This window comes from Passer domesticus, chromosome 28 (genome assembly GCF_036417665.1).
Source record: "Passer domesticus isolate bPasDom1 chromosome 28, bPasDom1.hap1, whole genome shotgun sequence".
Lineage (NCBI taxonomy): Eukaryota > Metazoa > Chordata > Aves > Passeriformes > Passeridae > Passer > Passer domesticus.
The window spans coordinates 3,256,948-3,282,939 of record NC_087501.1 but is presented as its reverse complement, the minus strand read 5'-3'; the positions used below and the strand labels follow the sequence as shown (position 1 = coordinate 3,282,939).

General features: G+C 49.4%; 1 protein-coding gene across 1 annotated transcript in view; it reads left to right on the top strand.

Annotated features, from left to right (window-relative positions):
* UNC5D (unc-5 netrin receptor D) overlaps window positions 1-25,992 on the top strand; it is a 92,413-nt gene that overhangs the window by 35,293 nt on the left and 31,128 nt on the right. Inside the window, exons 2-4 of the mRNA XM_064400593.1 lie at window positions 3,936-4,154; window positions 9,230-9,373; window positions 12,691-12,794. Of these exons, the coding sequence (XP_064256663.1) occupies window positions 3,936-4,154; window positions 9,230-9,373; window positions 12,691-12,794 (467 nt within the window). The remainder of the gene's footprint in view (window positions 1-3,935; window positions 4,155-9,229; window positions 9,374-12,690; window positions 12,795-25,992) is intronic.

The following is a 25,992-nucleotide window of genomic DNA, read 5'->3' as shown; positions in this document are numbered from 1 at the left end:
TTGAGGATTCATAGATTTATTGAGAATTCATTGATTTATTGAGAGGTTCACTGATTAATTGAGGGTTCGTTCATTTATTGAGGCCTCACCGATTTATTGAGGGTTCTTCCTCATAAGGAAAATGCCAACACTAAAAAATCCACTGTATTGTTGAGCAGAGGCATTTGAAGTTCATAATGAAACTAAATCTGGCTTTGGGCTGCACAGCAGCCAGGAAAAAACCAGGAATTCTGCTAAAAGCATTGAAAAAATAGCAATAAATGCAGATAAGTGAGCTGGTGTGGTGGAAGGTTCCCTGCCCATGCAGGGGAGGAACCAGATGAGCTGGGAGGTCCCTTTGGGGTGGGAAGGGATTTGTTCCTGGCTCTCGCATTTAGCCTTTGCTCTGTACCCCGTCCTGGGCCCTCAGCAAACCAGGGCAAACAACAGAGACAATCCAGGATTTCACGTGGGCAACAAAATCTGCCATTTCCACCCATTTCTGAGCTCCTTCCAAAAAACCCACTGCGCGTGGGGGCCGGGGTCATCTGGTTAAGCAAATGTAGGCAAATCTCCCCGAGCTGCTTTCCTGACTGAATAACGACTCCGGTTTCATCATGGAAACCGTTCCAGGCAGGAGGAAATGCTCTATTCTGGAACAGGCTTTTTATTTTTCCATCCCCTGCCTCCCCTGGCGAAGCTGACGCTTGAAATTGTTTGGTGCTGGTGGAAATCCGGGCTGCAGGGGGTTAAAATCCAGCAGGGATCACGAGGATGGACAGATGGAAAGGGAGGAATGGGAATATTTGGAATATTGGTCATCTCCAGTTGTGTTTGTGCTCCTGGATGGGTCCAGCTGGGAAAAGACTTTTTCCTTCTGGGAAAAGTATTTTTCCTTCTGGAAAAAGGGGCAGCAAACATCCCAAGCAGCAGTGAACAACCCAGTGCTGCTGGCAGGATTTATAAATCCAGGGAAAAGGAGGAAAAGGGGAGGAATTCCTGAGCAGGACAAGGAGGCTGGAGGGAACTGGGAATGTTTTTGTGTGGGAACGGCTCCTGTGTCCCTGTAGAGGAATTGCTTCAGGGCAGTCCCATAAATCAGGGAGATTCCAAACCTGGCAGAGAAAGGGAAATCCCAAATCTTGGGCGGAGAGAGGGAAATCCCAAACCTGGGCAGAGAGAGGGAAATCCCAAATTCTGGGTAGAGAGAGGGAAATCCCAAACCTGGGCAGAGAGAGGGAAATCCCAAATTCTGGGTAGAGAGAGGGAAATCCCAAACCTGGGCAGAGAAGGGGGAGAGAGGGAAATCCTAAATCTCGGGCAGAGAGGGGCAAATCCCAAATCTTGGTCAGAGAGAGAAAATCCCAAATCCCAAACCCCGAGCAAAGGGAAGGAAATCCCAGATCTTGGGCAGAGAGGGAAAATCCCAAATCCCAAATCCCAGGCAGAGAGGGAAAATCCCAAATCCCAAATCCCAAGCAGAGAGGGAAGAGAGCTCCCTCTGATCCCCGCTGCTGGATCAGCCAGGGGAATTCAGCCCCATCTGGGACTTTTAGAGCTTTGTTTTTCTGGTACCACAAAGTGTAAGAGAAGTTGTGTTTGGACACTTGGGGAAAGTCTCTGCACAATTTATTGCCAGATTTATTTGCTTTTATCATGAGTTACTTGGTTTGTTGAGGACACCTTAGCTCTCGTTTGGGTTTTTTTAATACAAAAAGAATAATGCTGTTCACTTTTAATAATTCTTAATTTGAAATGAAAAAGGTATTTCAGAACTCACAGCTTTTCACTGGTTTAAGATCTCATTTTAACATCTAAATTATCCAAATCAGTTTTGAAATACTGACTCATCCCTGTCTGCTGCTGTCCAGATCTCCTAATGTGTTCTGACAACAGCAGTGTGTTTATTTCAGAGAAGAATTTAATGTTTGTTCCTAACTTTTTTTTTCCCCCCTCCTTTCTTTTTCATTCCTATTATTGTCATGAAAAGATTTAAAGTCCCTTTTGGCCTCACGTGCAGAGCATAAAACACAAAACCCTTCCTGAAAGGTAATTTTCCAGGAATGAAACCCACAAGAATTGTGTGTCAGGCTTTGCTCTTCTGTCATTTGCTGCTGCTACAAAACAGATTTTTTTTTTTTGGGGTAGCTCTGAAGGACCTGAATCCCAAAAATTGACATGGAAAACCTCAGGGATTTGCAATCAGCTCTGGGGGAAAGGGAATTCTGAATTCAAGTTAGGGCACAATAGAGGTGATCACAAGAGGAAGAGTCATTGAGGTAAAATCCTGAATATTAAGGGCATTTTGGGGAGGTAAATGGGAAAATGTTATTTATCCAGGGATAAATAATGTCCTCCACCTGAGCAGGAATGTCCTGGCAGCAGGAATTCAGGCAATTCCAGGTGTAAAACACAGAAATACCTGTGTGAGTGTGAGGGGATGGGGAATCATTCCTGCTTTTGTGTGTGCTGCTTTGGATTTCCAAAGGAAAACGCCAAAGGGAAAAGATGCACCTGGATTTACCTGGCCATGTGAGAGATTTTCATGGGGAGGGAGCCACTCCCAGCCCCAAAATCTGCCAAAAAAAAATCCAGATCACCCATTCCAGACACAACCTGCCAGGAGAGATCCGCCCTGGTTTCAGTGGGGCTGGGATTTCCTCCCCCGTGCCTTGCCCTAAATAGCAAATTCAGTGGAATAACTCGGGGTCACTGGGAGTTCTGCAGCTGGGGGATCCTCACGGACTCGGCCGCTGCTCCCCCTCCACCCCGGGGCTGCTGGAGCCTTGGTGGGAGCCTGGGAGTTCCCAGCCTCGCCAAAATCTTCAGACATTTTTTGTCCTTTCCTACAAAACTGGGATTGAAAAGAGCCTGCAGGGACGCAGCGCTGCCGAAGATTGACAAGATGGAAATTGGCATCAGCGTTGGGGAGGAAAACACTGGAAGTTGTGATGGTGTTTTTTAAAGCACCCTGAGAAGGGGCTGAAAGCACTGCAGGCCTTGGAGGGTGGCTGTGATCTCCCAGCAGGGCTCTGGGGGTGTTTGCACACTCAGAGCTCCGTGCTGAGGGGCAGCTCCCTGATTTAATAGAAATAAAACAAAGTTCTCGTTCTTCTGTTGCCTCCTAGACACGGGAAGGGCTCCGTTTCCTTCACAGCACCACAATTCCCTTTCATCTGCCTTAATTTCATTGCTTTGGGTTCCATCACCTCCTCGTGCCCTCAGCTGTTCCCTCCCGGCTCCCTTCATCCTCACACTCTTTAATTTGAAAAAAAAAAAAAGATTTTCCACGTGTCCTGTTCTCCCCCCTGGCTGTGCTCGCTGCTCTCTGATCTCCCTGCAGGAATCAATCCCTTCTCACCCACATTTGTCGCTTTCCTCTGAATTTTCGCCAAAAAACAGACAAGGTGCTGAAATGAATTCAGCATTGCCGGAGATCAATGGGAATTTCCTGGGTTTGACAGCAGCAACGAGGGTTTGACAGGGTGGGAGCTGTTCCAAAGGCAAAGCCTCAGGAATTCGGGAACTGAGGGACCTTCCTCATCCTGAAGGGATGCCCTTGGCCCCTGATGGCAGCTGAGGATCACAGATCTGAGAGGATGAGGAGAAGTGCTGAAAACTTCTCCCTTCACATCCTGCAGCTTCTGAACCCTCAGTTCCCCACCTGTTTTCTGGTGGTTTTGATGCTGTTTTGCGGCATTTGGCAGCCCTTACACTGAAATTATTTGATTTTTTTCCTCCATGTGCGTGTCCTTTCAAAGCCCAACCCGGCAGCTCTGCAGACACTCCTGGAGTAAAACCGATCCTAAATAAAACCTGGAGTAAAACCAACCCTAAATAAAACCCAGAGTAAAACCAATCCTAAATAAAACCCAAAATTGATTTTTCACTCCAGCAATAAAACGAGATGCTAGAAAAATAATGAAAAATGGAATTTTCCTCTGGTTGCCTTTCAGGAAATGAGAACAGCGAGGCCCTGCCCGAGTCCATCCCCTCGGCCCCGGGGACCCTGCCCCATTTCCTGGAGGAGCCGGACGATTCCTACATCATCAAGAGCAACCCCATCGTGCTGCGCTGCAGGGCCGTGCCCGCCATGCAGATCTTCTTCAAGTGCAACGGGGAGTGGGTGCACCAGAACGAGCATGTCTCCCACGAGAGCCTGGACGAGGCCACAGGTGAGCAGGTGTCACATTCATGTCTTCTGAAAATCCCTTCGCCCAGGATTTTTCTCCTGGGAAGCTGAGAAGCCACAGAGAAAAAGGAAAACAGTAATTATCTGATTTGCTTCTCCTGTGTTTTGCTGCTTTGGAATGTGGTTGGGGATTGTTTACCCACAGGTGATTGTTTCATTGGTTTCATGTGAATTGTTTGGACTTATTGGCCAATCAGAGCCAAGCTGTGTCAGGACCCTGCAAAGAGTCACGAGTTTCATTATTATCTTTTCAGCCTTCTGTCTGTATCCTTTCTGTATTCTTTAGCATAGCTTAGTATAGCATTCTTTAATATAATATAGTATCATAAAATAATAAATTAGCCTTCTGAGAACATGGAGTCAGACTCATCATTCCTTCCTGCCACGGGGGACCCTGCAAATAGAATAAGCAGGAGCTGCTTCCAGGTGAGCAGGAATTGCCCCCAGATGAGCAGGAGTTACTCCCAGGTCACCAGGAGCTGCTCCCACGTCACCAGGAGCTGCTCCCAGTTGAGCAGGAGTTACTCCCAGGTCACCAGGAGTTACTCCCAGGTCACCAGGAGTTACTCCCAGGACAGCCCCAGTGGGAATCCCAGCCCTGACCCCGCCAGGCAGCTCTGCAGGGACCTGGGGTTCCTCTGCTTCCCTTTGGAACAGGAGCTGGAAATAGGGAAAGTCGTTTTTAGGGATTCCTGCTGGGTTGGATCCTGGTTTCCCCCCAGTCCCATTTTTTGTGGGATTCCTGCTGGGTTTGCCCCCAGCCCCAGTTTTTATGGGATTTTTGTTGGGTTGGACCCTGGGGTTTGCCCCCAGCCCCAGCCAGGGCAGGAATTGGGGTGGGAATAACCCGAGCAGGAGAAATCCCCAGTGCCCAGTGCGTGTGGATGAGAAGAGGGGAAGGGAGAGATTTGGGAGTGATCAAGAGATTTTATCAGCTCGGAGCACAGCCTGTAGCTTCTCTCATTTAGCTGATAAGTATTGCAGACCAATTTAATGCTGTGGCTCCACAATTCTGGTTGTTATTGCTTTCTCCCCTCTCCCCTCCCAGCATTGCTAGGCAACCCCCAGCCTTGGCAGCAGCGCTCTGTGTACAACACCTTCTCCAGCAACACAAGAAATTCCTTTTTTAGAGGCAAAAATGCCATTTAAAAAGAAGTTACACCTCTTAAAGTAGTGCTTGGCATTCTTTTGAAGTGACACATTCTGAAGAAGTTTCGTATTAGAGGGGTTTTTTTGTAAATGCTAATCTGAATGAATTTTAATTTTTGCAGTTACCTTTTCAGAAATAATTTAATAGGCATAACCTTTACTTCTAAAGGCACTGCTGAATCAATATGGGAGAAATGTCGTCCCTAAAAGCTTTCCTTCCATATGGTTACAGAAAATCTCTCTGTGAGTGCTGCAATTATGTTTTCTAAGCGTTGGGTTAATAACAGAACAAACCAAGATTGGTAACACGAGCTGGGGTTTAAACGGCATCGGTAACGTTGAGGTTTGAGACACGGAGCAGCAGGGCTGGGATCGTGGAATGGTTTGGATTGGGAGAAAATTCATCTGGTGCCAGCCCCTGACCACAGAAACGCTGCAGGGCTGGACTTAGCCCAGGGCTGCAGATGCCCCAAAAGTCTGGACCCAAAACGCTGCAGGGCGGTGTCCAGGTGTTCCCAGAATGCTCCTCAGGGCACAAAAATGCAGAGAGAGGCAGCACTGAGGGGAATTCTCTCACCATGATCCCATCCATGGCCAGGAATGCCTTTGGAACTCTTCCTCAGCCTCCGGGGAGCAGCAGCTGTTGGGGTTTTTGGCAGTGCCCTCATTTCTGGAGTCCAGTCTGGGCCACAGCTGAGTCTGTCCCCAGGCACAGCCCGGCTCTGCTCCAGCTGGAAAACTGCTCTGGGATCGGTGCCAGAAGCGGAGATTTTGGTTAAAGGGGGTTCTGGGGCCTCACTGCACTGGAAGGGTCTGACCCTCTGCATCCTTCCCCTGCGTGTGAGGGATCAGAGTCCCGAGAGGTTGGGGGGAGTGGTGAAGAGCAGCACCCAGAGCCCCGGGCTGGAGGAGTTTGCTGCTGGATGGAGGGAACGGGTCTGAGCTCCTGTGGGAGCTCCTGGCAGAGGGGCTGCAGTGGCACTCGGGGTGTCCCAAGGCAGAGACTCCCCACAGGTGGCTTTGTCACCGTGATGGGCACAGAGCCCAGTTTTCCATGATTTTGGTTTCACAGGAGAGGAATAAAGGCTCGGAGCAGCCCAGGAGTGTCTGTGAGCAGGAGCAGCAGGACAGGGAAGGTTTTGCAGGGCTCTGCTGCTGCCTGGGGATGTCTGGAAGGCTTTGCCTGGAGTGTCCCCGTGGTGGCTTTGCTGCTCTGCCTCTGCTTTTCCTGTTTATTCCCAAGCGTGACAGAGCAGGGACTTTGTTCTCTCCGTGCTCTGCCTCATCAAGGGAGAGCCGAGCTCGTGGATGCTGCTGTGATGAAAGTCTGGTAATTAGGGGCTGATGAATTTCCCTCTGCTGCATTTCCTGCACGCTCCAGAACCTGCCTGGCTGTTTCAGCTTGGGGTTCAGCAGAGGCTCAGCCCCGCTCGCAGAGTTTCCTTGCCTGATAACTGGAAGGATTACAGCAATAACTGCTGTCAGTGTTTTTCTCATTTAAACAAATAAAGCTGACAAATGCCGAAGTTCTCTGCAGCTCCGTTGTGTTTAGTACACGGAGAGCAATTATTCATCTGCTGCCAGCACCGGTCTGTGCAGCTCGAGCATCCAGCAGAGCCCATTAGCATTTCAGTGCCACAGCCAGCACTTGATATTCTGCACGGCTCTACTGTAAAACAAAAGATGATGGTTCTAATTTGCACAATAATTTAAAGGGTTGGGCTCGCGGTGCTTATTGGAATTATTGGAGTCGCAGGTAAAATGTCGCGGTGCTTTACGAGGTGCCTGCTTTGATTTGCAGGGATTTTTCACCCGGTGTCACTCCCCGTGAAGGATTTTCCCGGTGGTTCCCGAGGTGCAGAGGGGAGGTGGATGTGTGCGCTGGTGAAATACGGGGGTGATAAATGCAGAGTATTCCTCTCCTCCCAATAGGTTTGCTTTGTGTCGTTGCTCCTAAAACAAATGGAAATAGCTGTACTTTCTCCATAAACAAAGCATAACTTCCCCCAAAGACCCCGTGTTCTCCAGTGGTCCTGTCCAGCCCCAACAATTCCAAGATTCTGCAGTTTTGGATGCATTTATTTTGTCTATAGGTGAACTGGGAGACCTTTAAGAGGACCTGAATTCCTACCTGGCCCATTCTCAAAACGCTGAACCACCAGCTTCCCCAAACCTTTGTGCTCTTTGTTTGCCACATTAAATACAGGCTGATTTATAGATTAATTAAGCGCCGTGTCAATGAAAGGAAGAGCTGGGCTGGAGAATATTCCACCTTAATAAATCTGGAGCTGTAAATGCCTGAATTCACTGACGCCTGCTCAGAAATTTGCAGCACCCCGGAGCCAAGAAACGGTTTCAGCTTGTTCAAAATTCATCATCAAGTGATGACTTCTTCTTGTTTGGTATCAAAACCCTGTCATTGTGGGCAGGGGCGGTGCTGGGGCAGCTCCCACACCTCTGCCTCTCTTTGCTGCTTCCCAAAATCCCCAGAGCAGCTCAGGAGGGAAGGGAGCAGGGGCTGGGGGTGTGAGTGGGGTCAGCACAGCTCTGGATAATCCAGGGAGGGTTTTCCCCCCAGGAAGCTGCTCCCGGTGGGAATGGGATCCCAAACCCTCAGCCAGGGCAGCCCCGCTCTGTCCCCTCTGAGGGAACTCCCTGGAGCTTCTCTTACCTTAAACCTGGACAGATCACTCTGCAAAACCTTTTCATGCCAGAATCCAAGGATTTTTGGCTGGCAGAGCAGGGATGGTTTTGTTCAGGGGGTGCGTTTTCCTGGCAGGGTCTCTGGCAGAGCCTTTGTTCCTCAGGGTTTGTTGTCACCGTGTCAGGAAATAAAGGGAGGCTTTGTAAACAGTTTTGTTAAAAACAGCATCAACACGGGGGAAACAAAAAGCAGCCAGAAAACCTGTGTTTGTTTGTTGCATGGGAATAAATATTTGAGGGACTGAAGGCATTCTGGAGACAACTTGGGGAGCTGTCAAGGGTTTGTCCCTGTCTTTGGGTTTCATTGTAAGCCAGGCTTAATGAAAAGAAGTAAAAATCCCCTTTTCCTGCCGCTGGAAAAGTATCAAATATTCTGTATTTTTGTACAGGATTTAAAGCTTGTCTGAGCTTCCCCTCTTGGAGCATCCCCAGTGAACCCTGTCCCTCCTCTTGCCAGAGGAGCACAGTGACTTCCCAGTGCCTTTGAGGAGTGCCTGCCCAGCTGTTAATGATGCCTGAGATTAAGTGGAAGCCAATTTTTATGGAGTTCAGGTTTAGAATTCTTGCTGCTTTATAAACTCCACAGGCATGAAATACGGTGAGATTGGGTTTGCCTCCATTTCCAGTGGAGGGGAAATAACTGCCAGGGGACTGTGCTGGAGGAGAGAGGAGGAGGAACAAGGCCTGAATGTTTTCTATTTTCATTTAATGTTTTTTCTGACTCTTTCAAATGGTTCCCAGTGCCAGGTTTGGATTGGATTTCCTCTCCCAAGGCTGCCATGCCGAGGTGGCTGCAGGTCTGGGGAACATCCCAGGGGTGCCACAGGAAAGGTGTGGGAGGATCCTGGAGTCTGGAATTTACCTTTGGGCTCTGTGTGGGGGAAATGCTCCTGGTCTGAGGGGCCACAGCTTTGCAAGAGCATGGAGGTGTCCTTTAAAGACATTTTTATTGTACATGATCGAATCCAGACAAACATCCTGGCTGAAGGAGGCACCAGGGATGAGGATTCTGAGGGAGGAGTTGCAAAGATCACAGTGGGGGCAATTCCTGGAACTTTGTGCATTACAACCCGCTCATCTTACAGAATTTAATTAGTGGCACTACATTGTTGCATAAGTAATTAAGGCTTTGCCCTGATTGAAAAGGGCACTGCTGATTAAAGGGCAGGTTTGTGTCCCGCTGATTCTGTGCCTCTCCCCGCTCAGGGCTGAAGGTGCGGGAGGTCTCCATCAACGTGACGAGGCAGCAGGTGGAGGATTTCCACGGCCCCGAGGATTACTGGTGCCAGTGCGTGGCCTGGAGCCACCTGGGCACCTCCAAGAGCAGGAAGGCGTCCGTGCGCATCGCTTGTGAGTAAACGCTGCTTCCCTGGGGCTCTGAGGGGTGGGAACGCACCTTTGGGGTTAAACAGCAGTGGGTGTGCTCCTCTGCCCCTGCAGGAGCATCCCGGGAACCACGGGTGTCAGCAGAGGGAAAAACACCTTCCCTCCTTTCTTGGGATAGAGCCGTCCCAAAGAGAGGGAGGGAGGCTGCCACGGGAATCCTGAGCTGGCCTTGGCAGGGAAGGAACCATGGGGCTGCTGCCCATGGAGACTTGGGGGAAGGTGGCGGATGATCTTCCTCTCCTCATGTCCTTGATGTGCTGTGGGGTCGTCACTCACCACCCACAGACCCTGCTGGAGCTGCAAAAAGGGAAATGCTCCAAATGCCCCACAGCCAGAGGGACAGGATCCCAAACACAGAACTGTCACGAGGAGCTGCAAAAAGGGAAATGTTCTAAATGCCCCACAACCAAAGGGACAGCACGGACAGGACCCCAAACACAAAATTGTCATTGGCAGCTGCAAAAAGGGAAATGTTCCAAATGCCCCACAGCCAAAGGGACAGCAGGGACAGGACCCCAAACACAGAACTGTCACTGGGAGCTGCAAAAAGGGAAATGTTCCAAATGCCCCACAGCCAGAGGGACAGCAGGGACAGGACCCCAAACACAGAACTGTCACTGGGAGCTGCAAAAAGGGAAATGTTCCAAATCCCCCATAGCCAGAGGGACAGTGGAGACACGACCCCAAACACAGAACTGTCACTGGGAGCTGCAAAAAGGGAAATGTTCCAAATGCCCCATAGCCAGAGGGACAGCAGGGACAGGACCCCAAACACAGAACTGTCACTGGGAGCTGCAAAAAGGGAAATGTTCCAAATCCCCCATAGCCAGAGGGACAGTGGAGACACGACCCCAAACACAGCTGTCACCAGGAGCTGCTCCAAGCCTCATCCCATTCCTGGAATCAGACCTGGGGTGTTTTCCTGGCAGAACCAGAGCCTGCCAGAGGAGAATTCAGGGATTGCTTCCCCCAGTCTGTGGTGAGCCCCTTTCCCTTGAGCCCCCAGCTCAGATCTTCCCTTTGCTCTCCTGGGAAAGGAGGTGCAGCCTACAAAAAGCTGGGAGAAACATTCCCTGGGAGAGGAGGGCAGGAGCAAAGGGAGAACCTGAAGGGAGACTTCCCAGGGAGTGTTCCAGCAGCTCCTGACAATAGAAAAAGGTGTCTTTTACCAGGGTAAACATTTAACAGGATAAAACAAACATTTGTCAGAAGTAAAAGGACAGTGTAAGAAAAGCTTCATTTCATTAACGGCGGATTTTTTTTTGTTGGCTGATTCAGTCTGAATGTCTAAATACGTGTAAATTCAATTTTTTATTTCACTGCATTAACTGTCATAACACTGAGCCAATAATTCCCCTGCATTGCCGAGCTGAAAGGACCTTTATCTGAATTGAATTTTTATTGACTTTTCTCCGCGCTGTGATTTCCCAGCCCCACAAAATGGCAATTTGAGCCAGGCTCAGCGTGAGCAGGAGCAGGAGGAGCCGTGTGCTGGGGCTTTTCAACCCCTCACTGTGGGAGCAGTTCTTCTTGCCAGTGCCCCGAGACCCCATTAACCCCAGAGCGCTCTGGAGAGGCTCTTCAGCTCGGCCTGGAGGGCTCTGGGGGTGCCTGGAGGCTTTGTGTGGGAGCTGAGCTCCTCTCTGCCCCTTCCTGGGCTATTTTGTGCTCAAAGCTGAGTGGTTTGCTGGGAAAAGCAGCAATTCCGGAGGGCAGAGCTGAAGGGGCTCCTCAGGCACAGCAGGAACATGCTGGGGTGGGATTTATGGCTTGGGGAACACCCTGGGAGGATCAGGGATGACACCCTGCAGGTCCAACCTCTGAGAGAACCCAGAACATTCTCCCAGCCCCTCTGGGATGGGCACTGAGGAACCGGCAGCTTTATTTCATCCCCCTTTTTTTTTTTTTTTATTTTGCACTGAATTCCCAACGTTTCTGAATTGTGAGTCAAGTCCACAGTGTTGCAGCACTTTATATTTCTCCAAAGAAGCAGGTGAGTATTTCTTTGTGATAGTGGGGAAGGCAGAGCAAAGGGATCCTGCTCCATTTTTCACCCTAATAAAGGCATTTGTAGGCACAAGCGCAGCCTGGCTGTTAATGAATGCCTTCTTAAAGAGAGCACTGGAAAAGAAATTGGTTGTCTGAGGGGAGAAAAATCAACATTAACAAAGAATCATGGAAAGGAGCATGCAGGCACTGTGAGCATCTTTCTGCAGGCAGCAGCTCGCTCAGATAATTCTGAATGCATTTTGGAAAATGCAGTGCCAGGGCCGTATTTCATCAGCTGTGAGCAAGGCAGGGAATGAAGTCAGTAAATCCCCACCGTGGAGCCTGAGACGCTGGGAACACAATGAGAGCTCCGAAAGGAACATCCCCCAGCAGGAATCACATCCCTGAGGGTTTGCTTTGCTTCCACAGCCGGGGAGCTCCAGGGATTCCTGGGTGTGTTTGGGATCCCAGCTGGATCCAGGTTTCCTTTGTGCCCGTTCTGTCTGCCCAGACACCCTCAGGTGCTGCAGCAGCTCTGAGACATTTCCAAAGCTCAGTGATCACCTGCCAGCGGTGTCTGGGTGGAGCAGTTTGTCCCAGTGTGGAATTAAGTGACGGGTTGGACTTAATGATCTCAAAGCTCTTTTCTAGGATCCTCTGAATTGCTCCCAGCCCCTTTCTCCTTCCCCCTGCAGCTCTCAGGGTGAGATCTGCACAGATCAGGATTCAGACACTGCTCTGAGCAGGGCATGGCCCAGCCAGGCTGGATCCAATTCAATCCCAGCCCACAGCACCCTGGGGATTCCACGCTGCTCCTGCACGGAATTCTGAATTGTGGGAAGGTTCTGGACATGGGGTGCAGGGCTGGAACCTGGCCTTGCTTTGTGTCAAACACAGGTGGGTTTGGAGAGGGAAGAAATGGGGACACAGCTGAAGGTGATGGGATCCAGGGATGGGGGTGTCCTGGAGCTCTGGGAGTGCCAGGGGCACCCACCCTGCACCCCCTGGAGCTTTGGGGCAGGAATGCCAGTCCTGGTGAACCCTTGAATCCAAGGAATGCCAGTCCTGGTGAATTCATGCATTCAAGGAATGCCAGTCCTGGTGAACCCTTGAATCAAAGGAATGCCAGTCCTGATGAATTTGTGCATTCAAGGAATGCCAGTCCTGGTGAACCCTTGAATCAAAGGAATGCCAGTCCTGGTGAACCCTTGAATCCAAGGAATGCCAGTCCTGGTGAACCCTTGCATCCAAGGAATGCCAGTCCTGATGAATTCTTTCCTCCCACCCTGCAGATCTAAGGAAGAACTTCGAGCAAGACCCCCAGGGCAAGGAGGTTCCCATCGAGGGGATGATTGTCCTGCACTGCCGGCCCCCCGAGGGCGTCCCCGCGGCCGAGGTGAGCTTTGGGGTGGGCACAGGGGCATAAGAAAAAGCTTTGGATGGGGGAAGCACAGGGCTCAGCTCCTGTGTGGTGTCGATCCCGGTGCTCTTCTCCCCCAGAATGCTTCAAGTTCCTTTTTTGATGCACTAGATTTACAGAAGTGTGGCTTTTTATCCAAATTCTGGACTGTTTGCTGAAAAATCCTGGTTTTCAGACAATTTTCAAGTCCTGTGCTTTCAAACTGAAAGCAGATTGTTGCACATTTTCCCAAGAATTACTTTTCTCTTCGAAAAACAAGACAAAGTAAAAGGCAAACCTAAAAATATTGTGATAAATGGTTGCTGGGGAGAGAAAATCTGCTGCAAGTATTAATTTGGTGGAGTTTGGCTTTGCTTTAAACAGGCTTTTTGTGATGAGAGCTGGATCTTAACAGGAAAACCACAGGGATGCCTTAAAATGGCAATAACCAGGCTGCTCTTGGAGGGAGAGGTTCGAGTGGGTCATGTCAAAAAATCTGCTGCAGGGGCTTTAAAACCCAAGGAAATGTTGAATTTTTAATTGCACCCTGCAGTTCTCTGCAGCACCTTCTGGGGAATGAGAGCACTTGGATCACTCAGGAGTTGGTTTTTGCCCCTTATCCCCAGCGTGGCTGGGGTTGGTAATAACCGGAGGAAGAAAAGGAAAATAAACCCCAGAGAAATGGGTGCTTTTAGTTAATGAGAAGGGATTGGAGCAGATGTCCCTGGAAATAAAGAGGAGAAATGCAGAGGCGCCATCAGTGAGGCAGAAGTGCTAAAGGAGAGGAAAATGAGACAGAGAAGGGCTCAGCGAGTGGCTGGGTTTGTGTCCAGGTTTCTGGTGTGCTTTATTGTCAGTGCTCCCACCTCCTCCTCAGCTCTCTGTATTTTCACTCCTTACCAGGAAAATGGGTGTTGTATTGCAGCGAATTGCCAGGATTGCTGAATGTGTGCTCTGGAAAATGGATCTGGTTTGTAGACAAAATAAACCTCCACAGGTGTGGCTCCCCAAACACCCTTGGTCTCATTGAGTTTTACTGAGAATTTTAAATTTCTTTGAACTGCCAGCTTTACATTCCCCACTTAAGCAGGGAGTCTGTCTTCTGTGGAAGGTAGGAATTATGTCCAATGAAAACCTGACATTTTAATTGCTTGCTCCAGATAAAAGTGGTGGAGTTCCCAACGAACCCTGATTTACTGCTGTTGACAGTAAAATTGTTATTGCTGCTAATAAAGCTGGTAAATCTCACCAGGTCACATTTGCTTTGGCCAATAAAATGTCCCATAAAGGCCTGGGCTAATTCTGGGCTCATCGAGGTAAAGAGTCTGCTGGAAATAATTCAGTGTCTTTAGAAAGTGGGTTAAACCCGTTAGAGCAGGCCTGGCTCTGGGCTGGGGGATAAACTCAGCTTTATTCAGAGTTGAAGCACAGCCTGCCCTGATTAACACCGGGGAATAACTGAGCCACAAAGGCTCCCTCAGCGATTGTTCCGTGGGTGCTGAGCGGTGCTGAGGGTTTCAAACCCCAGTGCTGGCAGCAAATCCCTGGTTCTGATCCAAGAATTGATTTCATTAGAGTTTGGATGCGGCCCTGGATGGAAACATAAGGCTGGAAATAACTGGGGACAAAGGAGCTGCTCTGGTGTTTCACGAGATGCAGAGTGGGTGCTGACTGGGGCATTGTCGGTGTTTGCTCAGCCTAAGAGAACTGGAAACAAGGGGGAAGGAGGCTCCAGCCCACCCCTGCTCCGTGCCAGAGCCCCTCCCTGGGGAGGGTTTGGTTATTCCAAGTGCAGAGCTTCAGGAATGCTGTCAGAGTTTGGTTATTGCAGTGCAGAGCTCCAGGAATGCTGTCAGAATTTGGTTATTCCAGGTGCAGAACTTCAGGAATGCAGTCAGAGTTTGGTTATTGCAGTGCAGAACTTCAGGAATGCTGTCAGAGTTTGGTTATTCCAGGTGCAGAACTTCAGGAATGCTGTCAGAGTTTTGTTATTGCAGTGCAGAACTTCATGAATGCTGTCAGAATTTGCTTATGCTAATTGCAGAACTTCAGGAATGCTGTGAGAATTTGGTTATTCCAGGTGCAGAACTTCAGGAATGCTGTCAGAGTTTGGTTATTCCAGGTGCAGAACTTCAGGAATGCTGTCAGAGTTTGGTTATTCCAGGAGCAGAGCTTCAGGAATGCTGTCAGAGTTTGGTTATTCCAGGTGCAGAACTTCAGGAATGCTGTCAGAATTTCGTTATTCCAGGTGCAGAACTTCAGGAATGCTGTCAGAATTTGGTTATTCCAGTGCAGAACTTCAGGAATGCTGTCAGAGTTTGGTTATTCCAGGTGCAGAACTTCAGGAATGCTGTCAGAGTTTGGTTATTGCAGTGCAGAGCTCCAGGAATGCTGTCAGAGTTGGGTTATTCTAATTGCAGAACTTCAGGAATGCTGTCAGAATTTGGTTATTCCAGGTGCAGAGCTTCAGGAATGCTGTTGGAGTTTGCTTATTTGGGGCCAGTGGTGCCTCTCTTTGCTAATCCCATTACTTAATTATTTATCTGTGGGCTGGGACAGCACAGAAATCCCAATCAGGGCTCCCTGGAGCAGAATTCCTGCAAATGAAGTTTTGTGGGGAGCAGTGTCTGTTCCTACCATCTGCTCCAGAAGGAGACAGCAGCAATGGGAATACCCAGATTAAGTTTGCTTTTACATGTGTTCATTTGTGCACAAAACAAGCATAAAACCAGTTAGGGGAATATGGATTAAAGGGCTGGATCCACGGTTTGAGCATGTCTGAAGTGAAAATGGCTCAAAATCCAGATTGTGTAAATCAATTTCCCAGCACTGGGGAAATTCTGGGGCTGCCCTGCTCACACAGTTCAGTGTGTACACGGTTTTTAAGCTGAGGAGCACACCAGTGAGAGCAAAATCCAGGCATTACAGACAGGGAGCACTAAAATTCCAATTCAGCTCTTCCAGGGCTGCCTCAGACCCAGCTGGACAAGCCCTGGCTCCCTCAGCAGCACATCCCAGCTGCTCCTGCTGGCCACACCTGATCAAGGAGCAGCTCCCCGAGGCTGCAACCCCTTCTTGAGGGTTTGGTGGCACTCCCATGAAGCCAAAGTCCCCCTCTGGGGCCTGGAACTCTGTGGGTATCCCTGGCTTTGGGAGCACCAAATCCTCCTGTGGCAGCAGCAGTGGAGAGAACGCAGTGACTGAGGTCTTACTTCTTGTTTTACCCTTTCAAATAGTCTGGGAATGCTGAAACCATCCTGGATCCAGGGACAGGCACCTGCCTCTGAAGAGATAACCCCAGGTACCACATCCTGGAGCGCCTGGCTCTGCTCCTGAAGCTGCTGCTTTTCCTGGGCAGGTCCAGATCAGCTGCCCTCAGCCTCTCTGCATGACACCATGGGTTTATTTCTGCCCCTTCAGGCACTCCTGGGTTTATTTCTACCCATTCTGGATTTATTTCTGCCCTTATACCCACCCTGGATTTATTTCTGCCCACCCTGGATTTATTTCTGCCCCTACAGCCCCCCTGGATTTATTTCTGCCCACCCTGGATTTATTTCTGCCCCTACAGCCCCTGTGGGTTTATTTCTGCCCACCCTGGATTTATTTCTGCCCCTACAACACCCCTGGGTTTATTTCTGCCTCTGCACTCTTTGGGAGCAGGTTTCCCATCTCCAGAGTTCTCTACAAAGCAGGGAATGAGACCTTTTTACACCTTTTGGGACGGTGCTGGGCTTTAGGGCACCCTGGGTGCATCAGCACCGCAGGAAGAGAGGAAGAAAACCCAAATCCCAGTGCTGGGCAGGTTGGAAAAGGCTTTTAAATCCTCTTCTCATGCATTTACATAGCAAGCAGAGAGAGCTGGTGAGCAGCTGTGCTTGCAGGCATCGGCACCCAACCCAAATAAATTCAGTTTTTATGAGTTAAGCATCGAAATGAAAAAGAAAATTCAGCATTTAAATAGAGCAGCTGAAAATCCCCCGCTGAGGCAAATGTTGATTCAGCTCTGGAGAGTCTCTGCTGGCACGGGCTCGGTGGGACCAGAGCCTTTTATTCACTGTTGATGGGAGCTGGCCTGGGCAGGAGTCAGCTCTGGGCTGAGTCCCTCAGCAGCTTCTGTAGGGAGATATTGAGGAATTGTGAGCAGCAACTGTGAGCAGGAATTGTGTCCCAGTCACTCAGCAGCCCTTCTGCAGGGAGATATTGAGGAATTGTGAGCAGGAATTGTGAGCAGGAATTGTGAGCAGGAATTGTGAGCAGGAATTGTGTCCTTTGGCTCAGGCTGTGCTCCTCCAGTCCCTCAGCAGCTTCTGCAGGGAGATATTTAGGAATTTTGTCCTTTGGCTGAGGGTGTGCTCCTGAGGGACCCTCAGGGAGACATTTAGGATAATAATAATATCTCAGGGAGATATTGAAGAATTGTGAGCAGGAATTGTGAGCAGGAATTGTGTCCTTTGGCTCGGGCTGTGCTCCTCCAAGTCCTCAGCAGCTCCCATGGGGAGATATTGAGGAATTGTGTGCAGGAATTCTGTCCTTTGGCTAAGGGTGTGCTTCTGACAGACCCTCAGGGAGATATTTAGGATAATAATAATATCTCAGGGAGATTTTGAGGAATTGTGTACAGGAATTGTGAGCAGGATTTGTGTCCTTGGTTTGGGCTGTGCTGCTCCAAGTCCTCAGCAGCCCCCATGGGGAGATACTGAGGAACTGTGTCCTTGGCTCGGGCTGTGCTCCTGAGGGACCCTCAAGGAGCTATTTAGGATAATAATAATAATAATATCTCAGGGAGATATTGAGGAATTGGGAGCAGGAATTGTGTCCTTGGCTCAGGCTGTGCTCCTGAGGGACCCTCAGGGACCCAGGTGGGGACATGGCCTCCGAGCCCTGGGCCCGATGGCAGGCCTGGGGTGTTTCACTCCTCAGGGCTCAGGGGAAATAATTCTGCTTTTGTCACTGCTGAAAATGAGGGGAAAGGGAGGGGAGTTCCCTCAGAGACTGTGCAATGTTGATTTTGCCACAACTGGGCCTTGCAGGCCCCTCGCAGGGCCGGCCTTGCTGCCTGGGCACAGCCGGTGCTCTGGGGAATTTCGGGGAGGAATCTGCGAAGGGAACAGTGGCTTCTCTGTCACCAGGACATTTCAAAGCTGTGTTTGCCAGGGAAGGGAACAGTGGCTTCTCTGTCACCAGGACATGTCAAAGCTGTGTTTGCAGGGACACAGCACATGGGGCATTTCCTCCGGGGCCATCACCTGCAGCTGTCCCTGCCCTCCCACCAGGGAAAAACCCTCCCTCAGCCTGCATCATTCATTAAAAAATCATGGAATTATTGAGGCAGAGCGTTCCTCAGCCTCGGGCAGTGCTGGTTTGGGGGTGTTTGCTGTGTCCTGTGTCAGTCTGGGTTATTGTAACTCTGTCATTCCCTCAGCACCTGCTCACGGGGCGCTCCTGGCTCGCAGCCCCGAGGAGCCTCACGCTGCTCTGAGGTGACTTTCAGGGCACATCTTTGACCTCCAGCCTGGCACAAAATGCCCCCCCTGCACAAAATGCTCATCTCCTGGCCCTGAGAACGGCTCAGCTCAGCCTGGAGGCTGAGAGGGGGAAACTGCAGCAAGTGAGGCCCAGCTGAGCCCACAGAGAGCAGAGGAGACATTGGGGAGCCCCCGCAGAGCTCAGAGCTCTCTCTGTTTGCTCCCCAAAATCTCCTTTTCACTCAGCCCAGCCCCGATCAGCTTTACCAAGGGCAAATTGTGCAGCCCTGCCTGGGGTCAGGCACGCAGGACCCTCAGAACCTCAGGCCATGGGTTGGGTTTGCTTCCTGTTCATGCAATTCTGACCTTTCCATAGGCTCTGCTGCATTCTGCACAGTACAGTAGAGAAAAAGAGCTTTTGTTACTTCTCTTCCTTTATCTTTTGTTCCTCTCCTCAAGCGAATTTCATGACACATTCTTTGCTTATCTTCTTAGCTGACCTTTAACTGTTTCTTTAAATAGTTTTTCTCCAGTCTGTGCCCTCTTCAGTTTCTTGAAACTCTTCATTTTTTGGGGTGAGGGAGAAGGCACAAAGAAAAGAGACTGGAGTGGTGTTTGGCACTGCTGGCAGGCTGTAACCCTTCCCTTGCAGGGTCACAGAGACCCTGGCAGTTCTCACTGCTGAGGCAGCCAGGTGGGCTCACCCAGCTCACAGAGAGCTCTCAGCTTCAAATCATCCCCCAAGTGCAGTGGAGGATGAGGCTCTGAGTTCCTAAATGGGTACAGAGCCCTTACCCCTGAGAACCCCCCATTGCCTGTGATGCTCTGTGTCCCTGACGTGGTGCAGAGCTGCTCATTCCCATTTCCCCACTGTCCAGAGCAGCTCTGGAGGGATTTCACACCCCCAGTGCTGGCAGGTCACCCCTCAGTCACCCCTCAGTGCTCCCCTGAGCTCTGCCAGAGGGGTTTCCTCTCCCTGGCCTCAGCTGGAATCAGTGACAGGAGCATTTCCCTGCAATGAGGAGCAGGGACACCTCTGTTCTGTCACCCTGAGCAGCTCAGGAGGCATCAGGGTGACTGACAGGTCCTGCAGCAGTGGCAAACACAATGAATTCCACCCTCCTCGCTGGTAATTCCTTCCAGCTCCTGCTTCCCCCAGCCCTGGGGCTGCTGTCAAAGCAGGGATGAGCTGTAACCTGGAAAATCCTTGGTCAACACCCATTTAATGAAGTTTGGGATAATCTCTGAGCTGTGTGTTCGGCCTTATTTGTGCCTCAGAGTGTAAAATATTAATTCTGTCGGGTACAGCAGCAAAAAAAAAGGTGTTTAGGTAGCTGGTAATCCTTCAGGCAGGTGTGGTGGGGTGCCGGGGAGTGTCACTGCTGCCTCCTCCATCGGTGACAAATGGGATTCAGATTTCTCAGCTGTCAGGGCTTGTTCCTGTTTCATTCAGTGGGCTTGAAAATCGGGTTTTTAAATGTTCCCTCAGTTGGACAGGGAGCTGCCATTCCCTGCACTGGAGTGAAGCTCCAGGAGTGGTTTGTCACCTCCTTGAGGTCTGGGTGTGATGTGGGAAGGGGAGATCTGAAATCTGCAGGTGTGATGTGGAGAGGGGACATCTGAAATCTGCAGGTGTGATGTGGAGAGGGGACATCTGAAATCTGCAGGTGTGATGTGGGAATGGGACACCTGAAATCTGCAGGTGTGATGTGGAGAGGGGACATCTGAAATCTGCAGGTGTGATGTGGAAAGGGGACATCTGAAATCTGCAGGTGTGATGTGGAGAGGGGACATCTGAAATCTGCAGGTGTGATGTGGGAAGGGGACATCTGAAATCTGCAGGTGTGATGTGGGAAGGGGACATCTGAAATCTGCAGGTGTGATATGGAGAGGGGACATCTGAAATCTGCAGGTGTGATATGGAGAGGGGACATCTGAAATCTGCAGGTGTGAGACTGAGGGTGCTGTGAAATGGGGCTAAAGCTGCCCCAGGGGGGTTCATAAATTCCATCACCACTGCTCTTCCTGCCCCTCAGAAATGTCCCTGCCTGGTATTAAAGTGCCACATAGCCCTGATAGTAGAGATAAATGTTTAAAAACCTCAGGATTTCAAATTAATGAACCCAAACCCGACCTTTAGCTTGCTGGACTCTGCTTATCTTCATTGAATGATGCTGAGGGCCTTTGGACCTCCAGGGAGGAGCTGGGGGAGCCAATTCCCACTGGGAAACCTTGGGATGGTGAGGGGACCTGCAGGGAGAAGCTGGGGGAGCCAATTCCCACCTGGAAACCTTGGGATGGAGCAGCAGCCAAGCCCATTGTGAGGCACAAGGTGCAAACCTGAGCCCTAAAATTCACCCTAAATGCCTTTTTATGAATGAACCCTCACACAAACCTGATATTTGAGCATTAGCACAGCTCTCCCTACACCTCCTGTCTGCTCTGCTTGTGGTGGAGTTCTTGGGAGTTTTGAGTTTCAGGTTCTTTTTGTTTGCCTTGTTTTTGTTTTGGGTTTGGGTTTCTTGTGTAATAAAAGGGCAGCTGTTGTGCTAAACGATTACTGATAGTTTACTGTTACTGAACTATTACTGTTGAGTGCTCTGCAGAGGTTTGTGAAATACTCTAAAATATCTTTATCACATAATATATGCATATATTTAAGATTTAAATGTGTTGTATCCAGTGCTGCTTTTTCAAATGTTTAACACAGATTCTGACATTTTAATGGAGTGCTGTAGATGTTCCCAGGAATATCTGCCTGAGTTCCACGGGTTTATTTACTGCCAGGGCTTTTAATGGAAATGTAAAATCATTTCTCTTCTGGGCAGCACGCATTTCACTGCGAGCACATCAGCACAACACGAAACCCACATAAAATTCAAAAGCTGCGAGGACTCCAGAAGCAGGGAGGGCCTGTTTTACATAGGTTTGTGTATTTATGGGGCTGGCACACGCTCACTAAAACGGGCAGGATAATGGGGCTGCAGTAAAACACCCCAGCAAAGCAGGCTGAGAGTTGCAGCCTGCCGTGAATCCTGCTGCAGTCACAGAGAGGGGTGCGATTGCTCAGTGCAAACAGCCTGCATTTGGCCAGGTGCTTATGGATCTGCAATAGCAATATTTGCTTTGCTTTTAAGGGATATTGGTTACAAGTACAATAAATTTGATTCATTTCTCACCGGAGATATTTCACTCTCAGGACCCAGCCTGGGTATGTGCAGTGTCTCATTTGTGATTGATCTGATATTTAGATTGAGCTTTTAAGAGCAAATTTGTAATTTTTTAGCGCTTTTAAGAGCAAATTCATAACTTTTATAGTTTCCCATTCAGCAAAGATTGAGAGCTGTCATGGCTCGTACAGGACATGCTGGTCTGGACTGATTTTATAACAAATGTGTCTAATGATGTGTCAGCCTCTATTCTATAAAATTCGGCATCAGTTAGACTTGTTTTGTTTGAGGTGTTTGTTGTGCACAGCACAAAACCAGTTCCATTTCCAAATTCCATTTATTTTGTGTGCTGTTACACCTTCAGCCACACTTTGTCCTTTGTCACCTGCTGCTCCAGGTGTTCCTGCTGTGGAATTTCTCCTGGCAGCAGGAGAATTGCGGGTGGTTGGAGCTCCAGGAGTGGCCAGGACTCCCCAGGGCTGAGGGCAGAGCTGCTCCTCCAGCCTGGAGCTGCTCCAGCCCTTCCCCTCCCACCCCTGGGTTCCCTCCAGTGCTGCCCCAAGGCCCTGCTGGACACTCTGGACTCTTCCCTGTCCTCCTGAGTGTGTTAAACCTGTCACCCCATTTGTCCCCTCTGTCCCTGCACCAGTTTCCCCAATCAGTGGCACTCCCAGCCCTGCTGCCACCCCCTCAGCAGCATCTCCAGGTGCCTCTCCTGCTGATTTTGTCCATTTTGCAGCCCTTGGGGGCTCTTCAGTCCCTGCACATCTCCCCTTTATTGGACACAGCCCTTGGATGAGGGGCTGTGCTGCCTCTCAGGCAGGCAGGGGAGCTGTGCAGGGTTTTCTTCCTGCAGAAAAAATGTTTGTTTTCCTTCTGAGATTTGTGAATAAATCAATACAGCCAGGAGGTAGCGAGGTCATGAAATAGAAATGCTGGAGCAAAGCACTTCTGAATTAGATTGCTAAACTGAAAAGAAGAAAGAAGGGAGATAACTTTGTAGTTCTCCTGAATAGATAATTCCTTTTTATACAGACATGTGCTCTGGGGCCTCTCTGGGTTTGATGTGCTGCTTTGCAGCCGTGTCTGTTTTCTCTCGCCCTGTTGCCAGAAATGGTTTTAATTTTGAATGCTTGAACATGAAAGGAGAAGTTGTGAGACTTTATCGTTGTGTTTGTAATCATGGGGATGATTGTGTGAGTGCGTCCTGCAGGGATTTGGGAAGTTCGCAGTGATGGAGGTGGGGACTGAACCAGCTGGAGGCCCCACCAGTGGTGACACTGAAATGCTTTCATGGTTCGGGGAATGTTCTGCCTCTGGGCACAGAGATCAACACCTCTTTTAATTGTAAACAGCATTAAAAGAGAAAGCAGGAAGTCGGGAATCTCGTGCCTGTTGCATTTAGTAGTCGGTGACATGGCAAGCGTCACACATTTGTTAACTAACAATTGTATTTCTGTAGTTTGGGGTCTATCAGGTGAAGATAATAAATACTATTTCCAGCAAAAAGATGATTCTTTAACGAATCTAAAGGTGTTCAGTGATCTGTCAGGCCTCTCCCAACGCAGGTCGTTCTGTGGCTCCTACAAGATCTCACAGTTGCGTCCTTGAGTTTCTCCCATCTGAAGGTGCTAACAAAAATGAACATTGTCAGGTATTGCTGATCCCCCAGAACGCGAGGGAACGGTGAAATTACAGCCTTGGAAGGCTTTGGTTTCAATTACTGAAAGCTTTCTGTGATGTTCTCCTTATCTCCAAGCATTTCCTATATAAATGTGATCCTGCCTATCAGGACAGGCAGAACCCGCAAGCCTTATCTAAAGAGGGCTTTTCAGTGTCAGCAGCACTTTAATTACTGTCCGAATATCGTGTGCTGAGAACAGTTTCAAAGGAGATCCGTGGGTTTCTCTGTATCCTTCAATTCGGAGCCATTTAGCAAAACAAAGGCTGAGGTTCAGCTGCTCACCTGCACCGCTGAGCTCGGTAGGGACAGGGATCTGAGCTGCAGCAGGATCCTTTATCTCTGCTCACCATCCCGTAACTGAAGTCAGGCCACGTGTGTGCTCTGTCCCACTGGGAAACTCCCACCCCTAATGACCTTTGGGGTTATTAACGCTGATTTGGTCATCATTTGAGCATGGAGATAAAAACCAGTGCTCCAGTTAATGGTAGACACTCCAAAAATAGGAATAAAGATAAACTTATTTGGGATCTGATGATGTCTTCACCAAGCAGACAAGGTACCATTAGCAGTGGCATTTTTAGCAATGGCTCCTCATCCCAGGGATCCAAAATAGCCTGGCTGAGTCAGCTCCTTGCCCACCTCTACCACTATAAATTGATGCACACGTCCAGGCTGTCACCTCTCCCTTCATACCCACCCCAAACCATATTTGAATTGAGTTTTGACTCACCCCCTCCCATGCTGGCCTGCGTTCCCTCCTCTGGGTCTTTGGTTGGGATTTCAGAGGGAGCAGAGCTCAGAGGAGGAGCTGTGGCCACAAACGAGGATGTCTCCCCTTGCTGGTGGAGGTTTGTGCAGGAAAACCTTCCCTGCAGTGGGAATAACCACCCAGAAATGGGCATGGGCAGCACTGGAGCTCTCAGCTGATCCCTCTGGCCACCACCAAGTGCCTCCCCTCGGAGCAGAGCCTCCTCCAGCTGATTTATGGGTTAGTCAGCGTGTCAGATTCCTGTAATGAGATTATATATTCAATCTAATGAAGGAAAAATATGCTTACCAGCCTGGTGTGACAGCGCTGCGATTAAATGATTCAAGAGCAGAGTTCTCTCAGTGGATTAATTTAAATGGAATGCAGCAGGTACAGCTGACCTGCTCCGGCTGTTGTGAGGGGCTCTGCTGCAGGATTAATGGCTTGTGATGGTGTTGATAAAATCACAATAATAAAGGCAGGGAGGAGCGTGTGCAGCACTTGGGTTCGTGTTAAACCAGAGGATTCCCCTCCTGGTTTGAGTCTCGGGGTGGAAGATGAAACTGTGACAACGGGGGACCTGCTCTGCCCATCCCCGTCTGAATTCCAGCTGCAACAGCCAGGAACATTCCTCCAGCCTGAATTTTTAGGAGCAGGAGTTCCATGTTAGAGAAAGGTGAGGAGGTTTTTGCTGCTTTTCCACCTGAGAGAGAGGGGAAAACATCGCCATGGACTGGAACAAGAACCCTTTGTGCTGTCCTGAGTCATCTTCCTTCCCCATCCCAAATCCTGAGCTTTTACCTGGGGTCAGGAAGCCATTGCTTGTCCCCTATTGTGTTTGTGGGGTGCCTCAATGAAGGAAGTAATGATGAATCTGACTCCATGTTCTCAGAAGGCTAATTCATTATTTTATGATACTGTATTATATTAAAGAATACTAAACTATATTATATAAAGAATACAGAAAGGATACTTACAGAAGGCTAAAAAGATAATAATGGAAACTTGTGACCCTCTCTAGAGTCCCAACACAGCTTGGCCCTGATTGGCCAATAAGTCAAAATAATTTACAGTAGAACCCAATGAAACAATCACCTGTGGGTAAACAAGCTCCAATCACATTCCAAAGGAGCACAACACAGGAGAAGCAAATGAGATAAAATTGTTTTCCTTTTTCTTGGAGGAGTCTCAGTTTCCCAGGAGAAAAATCCTGGGTGAAGGGATTTTTCAGAAAATATGAATGTGACAGTCCCCTGAGGAGGAGCTGGCACTGTCACTGCGTCCTGTGGGGTGTGGATGTTTTTGGGACTGGCCATGGGGAAGGCACAGGCTGTGTTTAAAGGGCAGCAGAGGATAATCCCAAAGCAGGGACAGGAGGCCCTTTGTCTGCTGACCTCCTGAATTATCACTGTGCCCACGAGGGCTGGGAGCTGCATCAGGTGTTAAATCTGGTTGGTATCTCAAACCAGGTCACCAAAAAAAGCCAAAAATTCAGGCCCAGGTTTTGGGATGTTTGAATGTCCATCAGAAGCGACTGGTGAGGAACTCTTAGTGGATGAGTTGGGATAAGCTTTGTTTTTCAGGGAGAAGAGTTCTCTAACTCCCATAATCTGCCCAGGCTCTGGGGTGTTGAGCTGATTTTGCTCTGATAATCCATAAGCCGGTCTGTGGTAATTGCTTTCTGTAACTGGGACAAATTTATGATGATGCTAATTGGGCTGCTGCCACCCAGGGAGGGGCCCAGTTAATCCCTGGTGCCCCCGAGCTGCAGATCCTGATGTGATCAGCCCTGCTTGGAAACTGGGGAGGGGGGTTTAATTCTGAGCAGATTGAATTTCAGAGGGAAAAAAACCAGATCTTTTTCTACAAACCTACAGCATTTTATAGCAGGTTAAAGTCTGGTTCCATATCATCAATTCTTAAAAGGAAAAGGATTTTAATTCAGGTACAATTAACTGTGTGACCTCTGGGGTGAGGGAAGTGAAACTCTGAGGAGTTTGGGGTTTGCTCTTCAGACACTGCAGTCCAGACCCCATCATTCATCCCAGGGGGAGATGTTTTAGGTTCTTGGCTGCTTTTATTTTCCCTGGTTGCTTTGTGAGTGTTTGTGCGGGGGCTGAAGTTT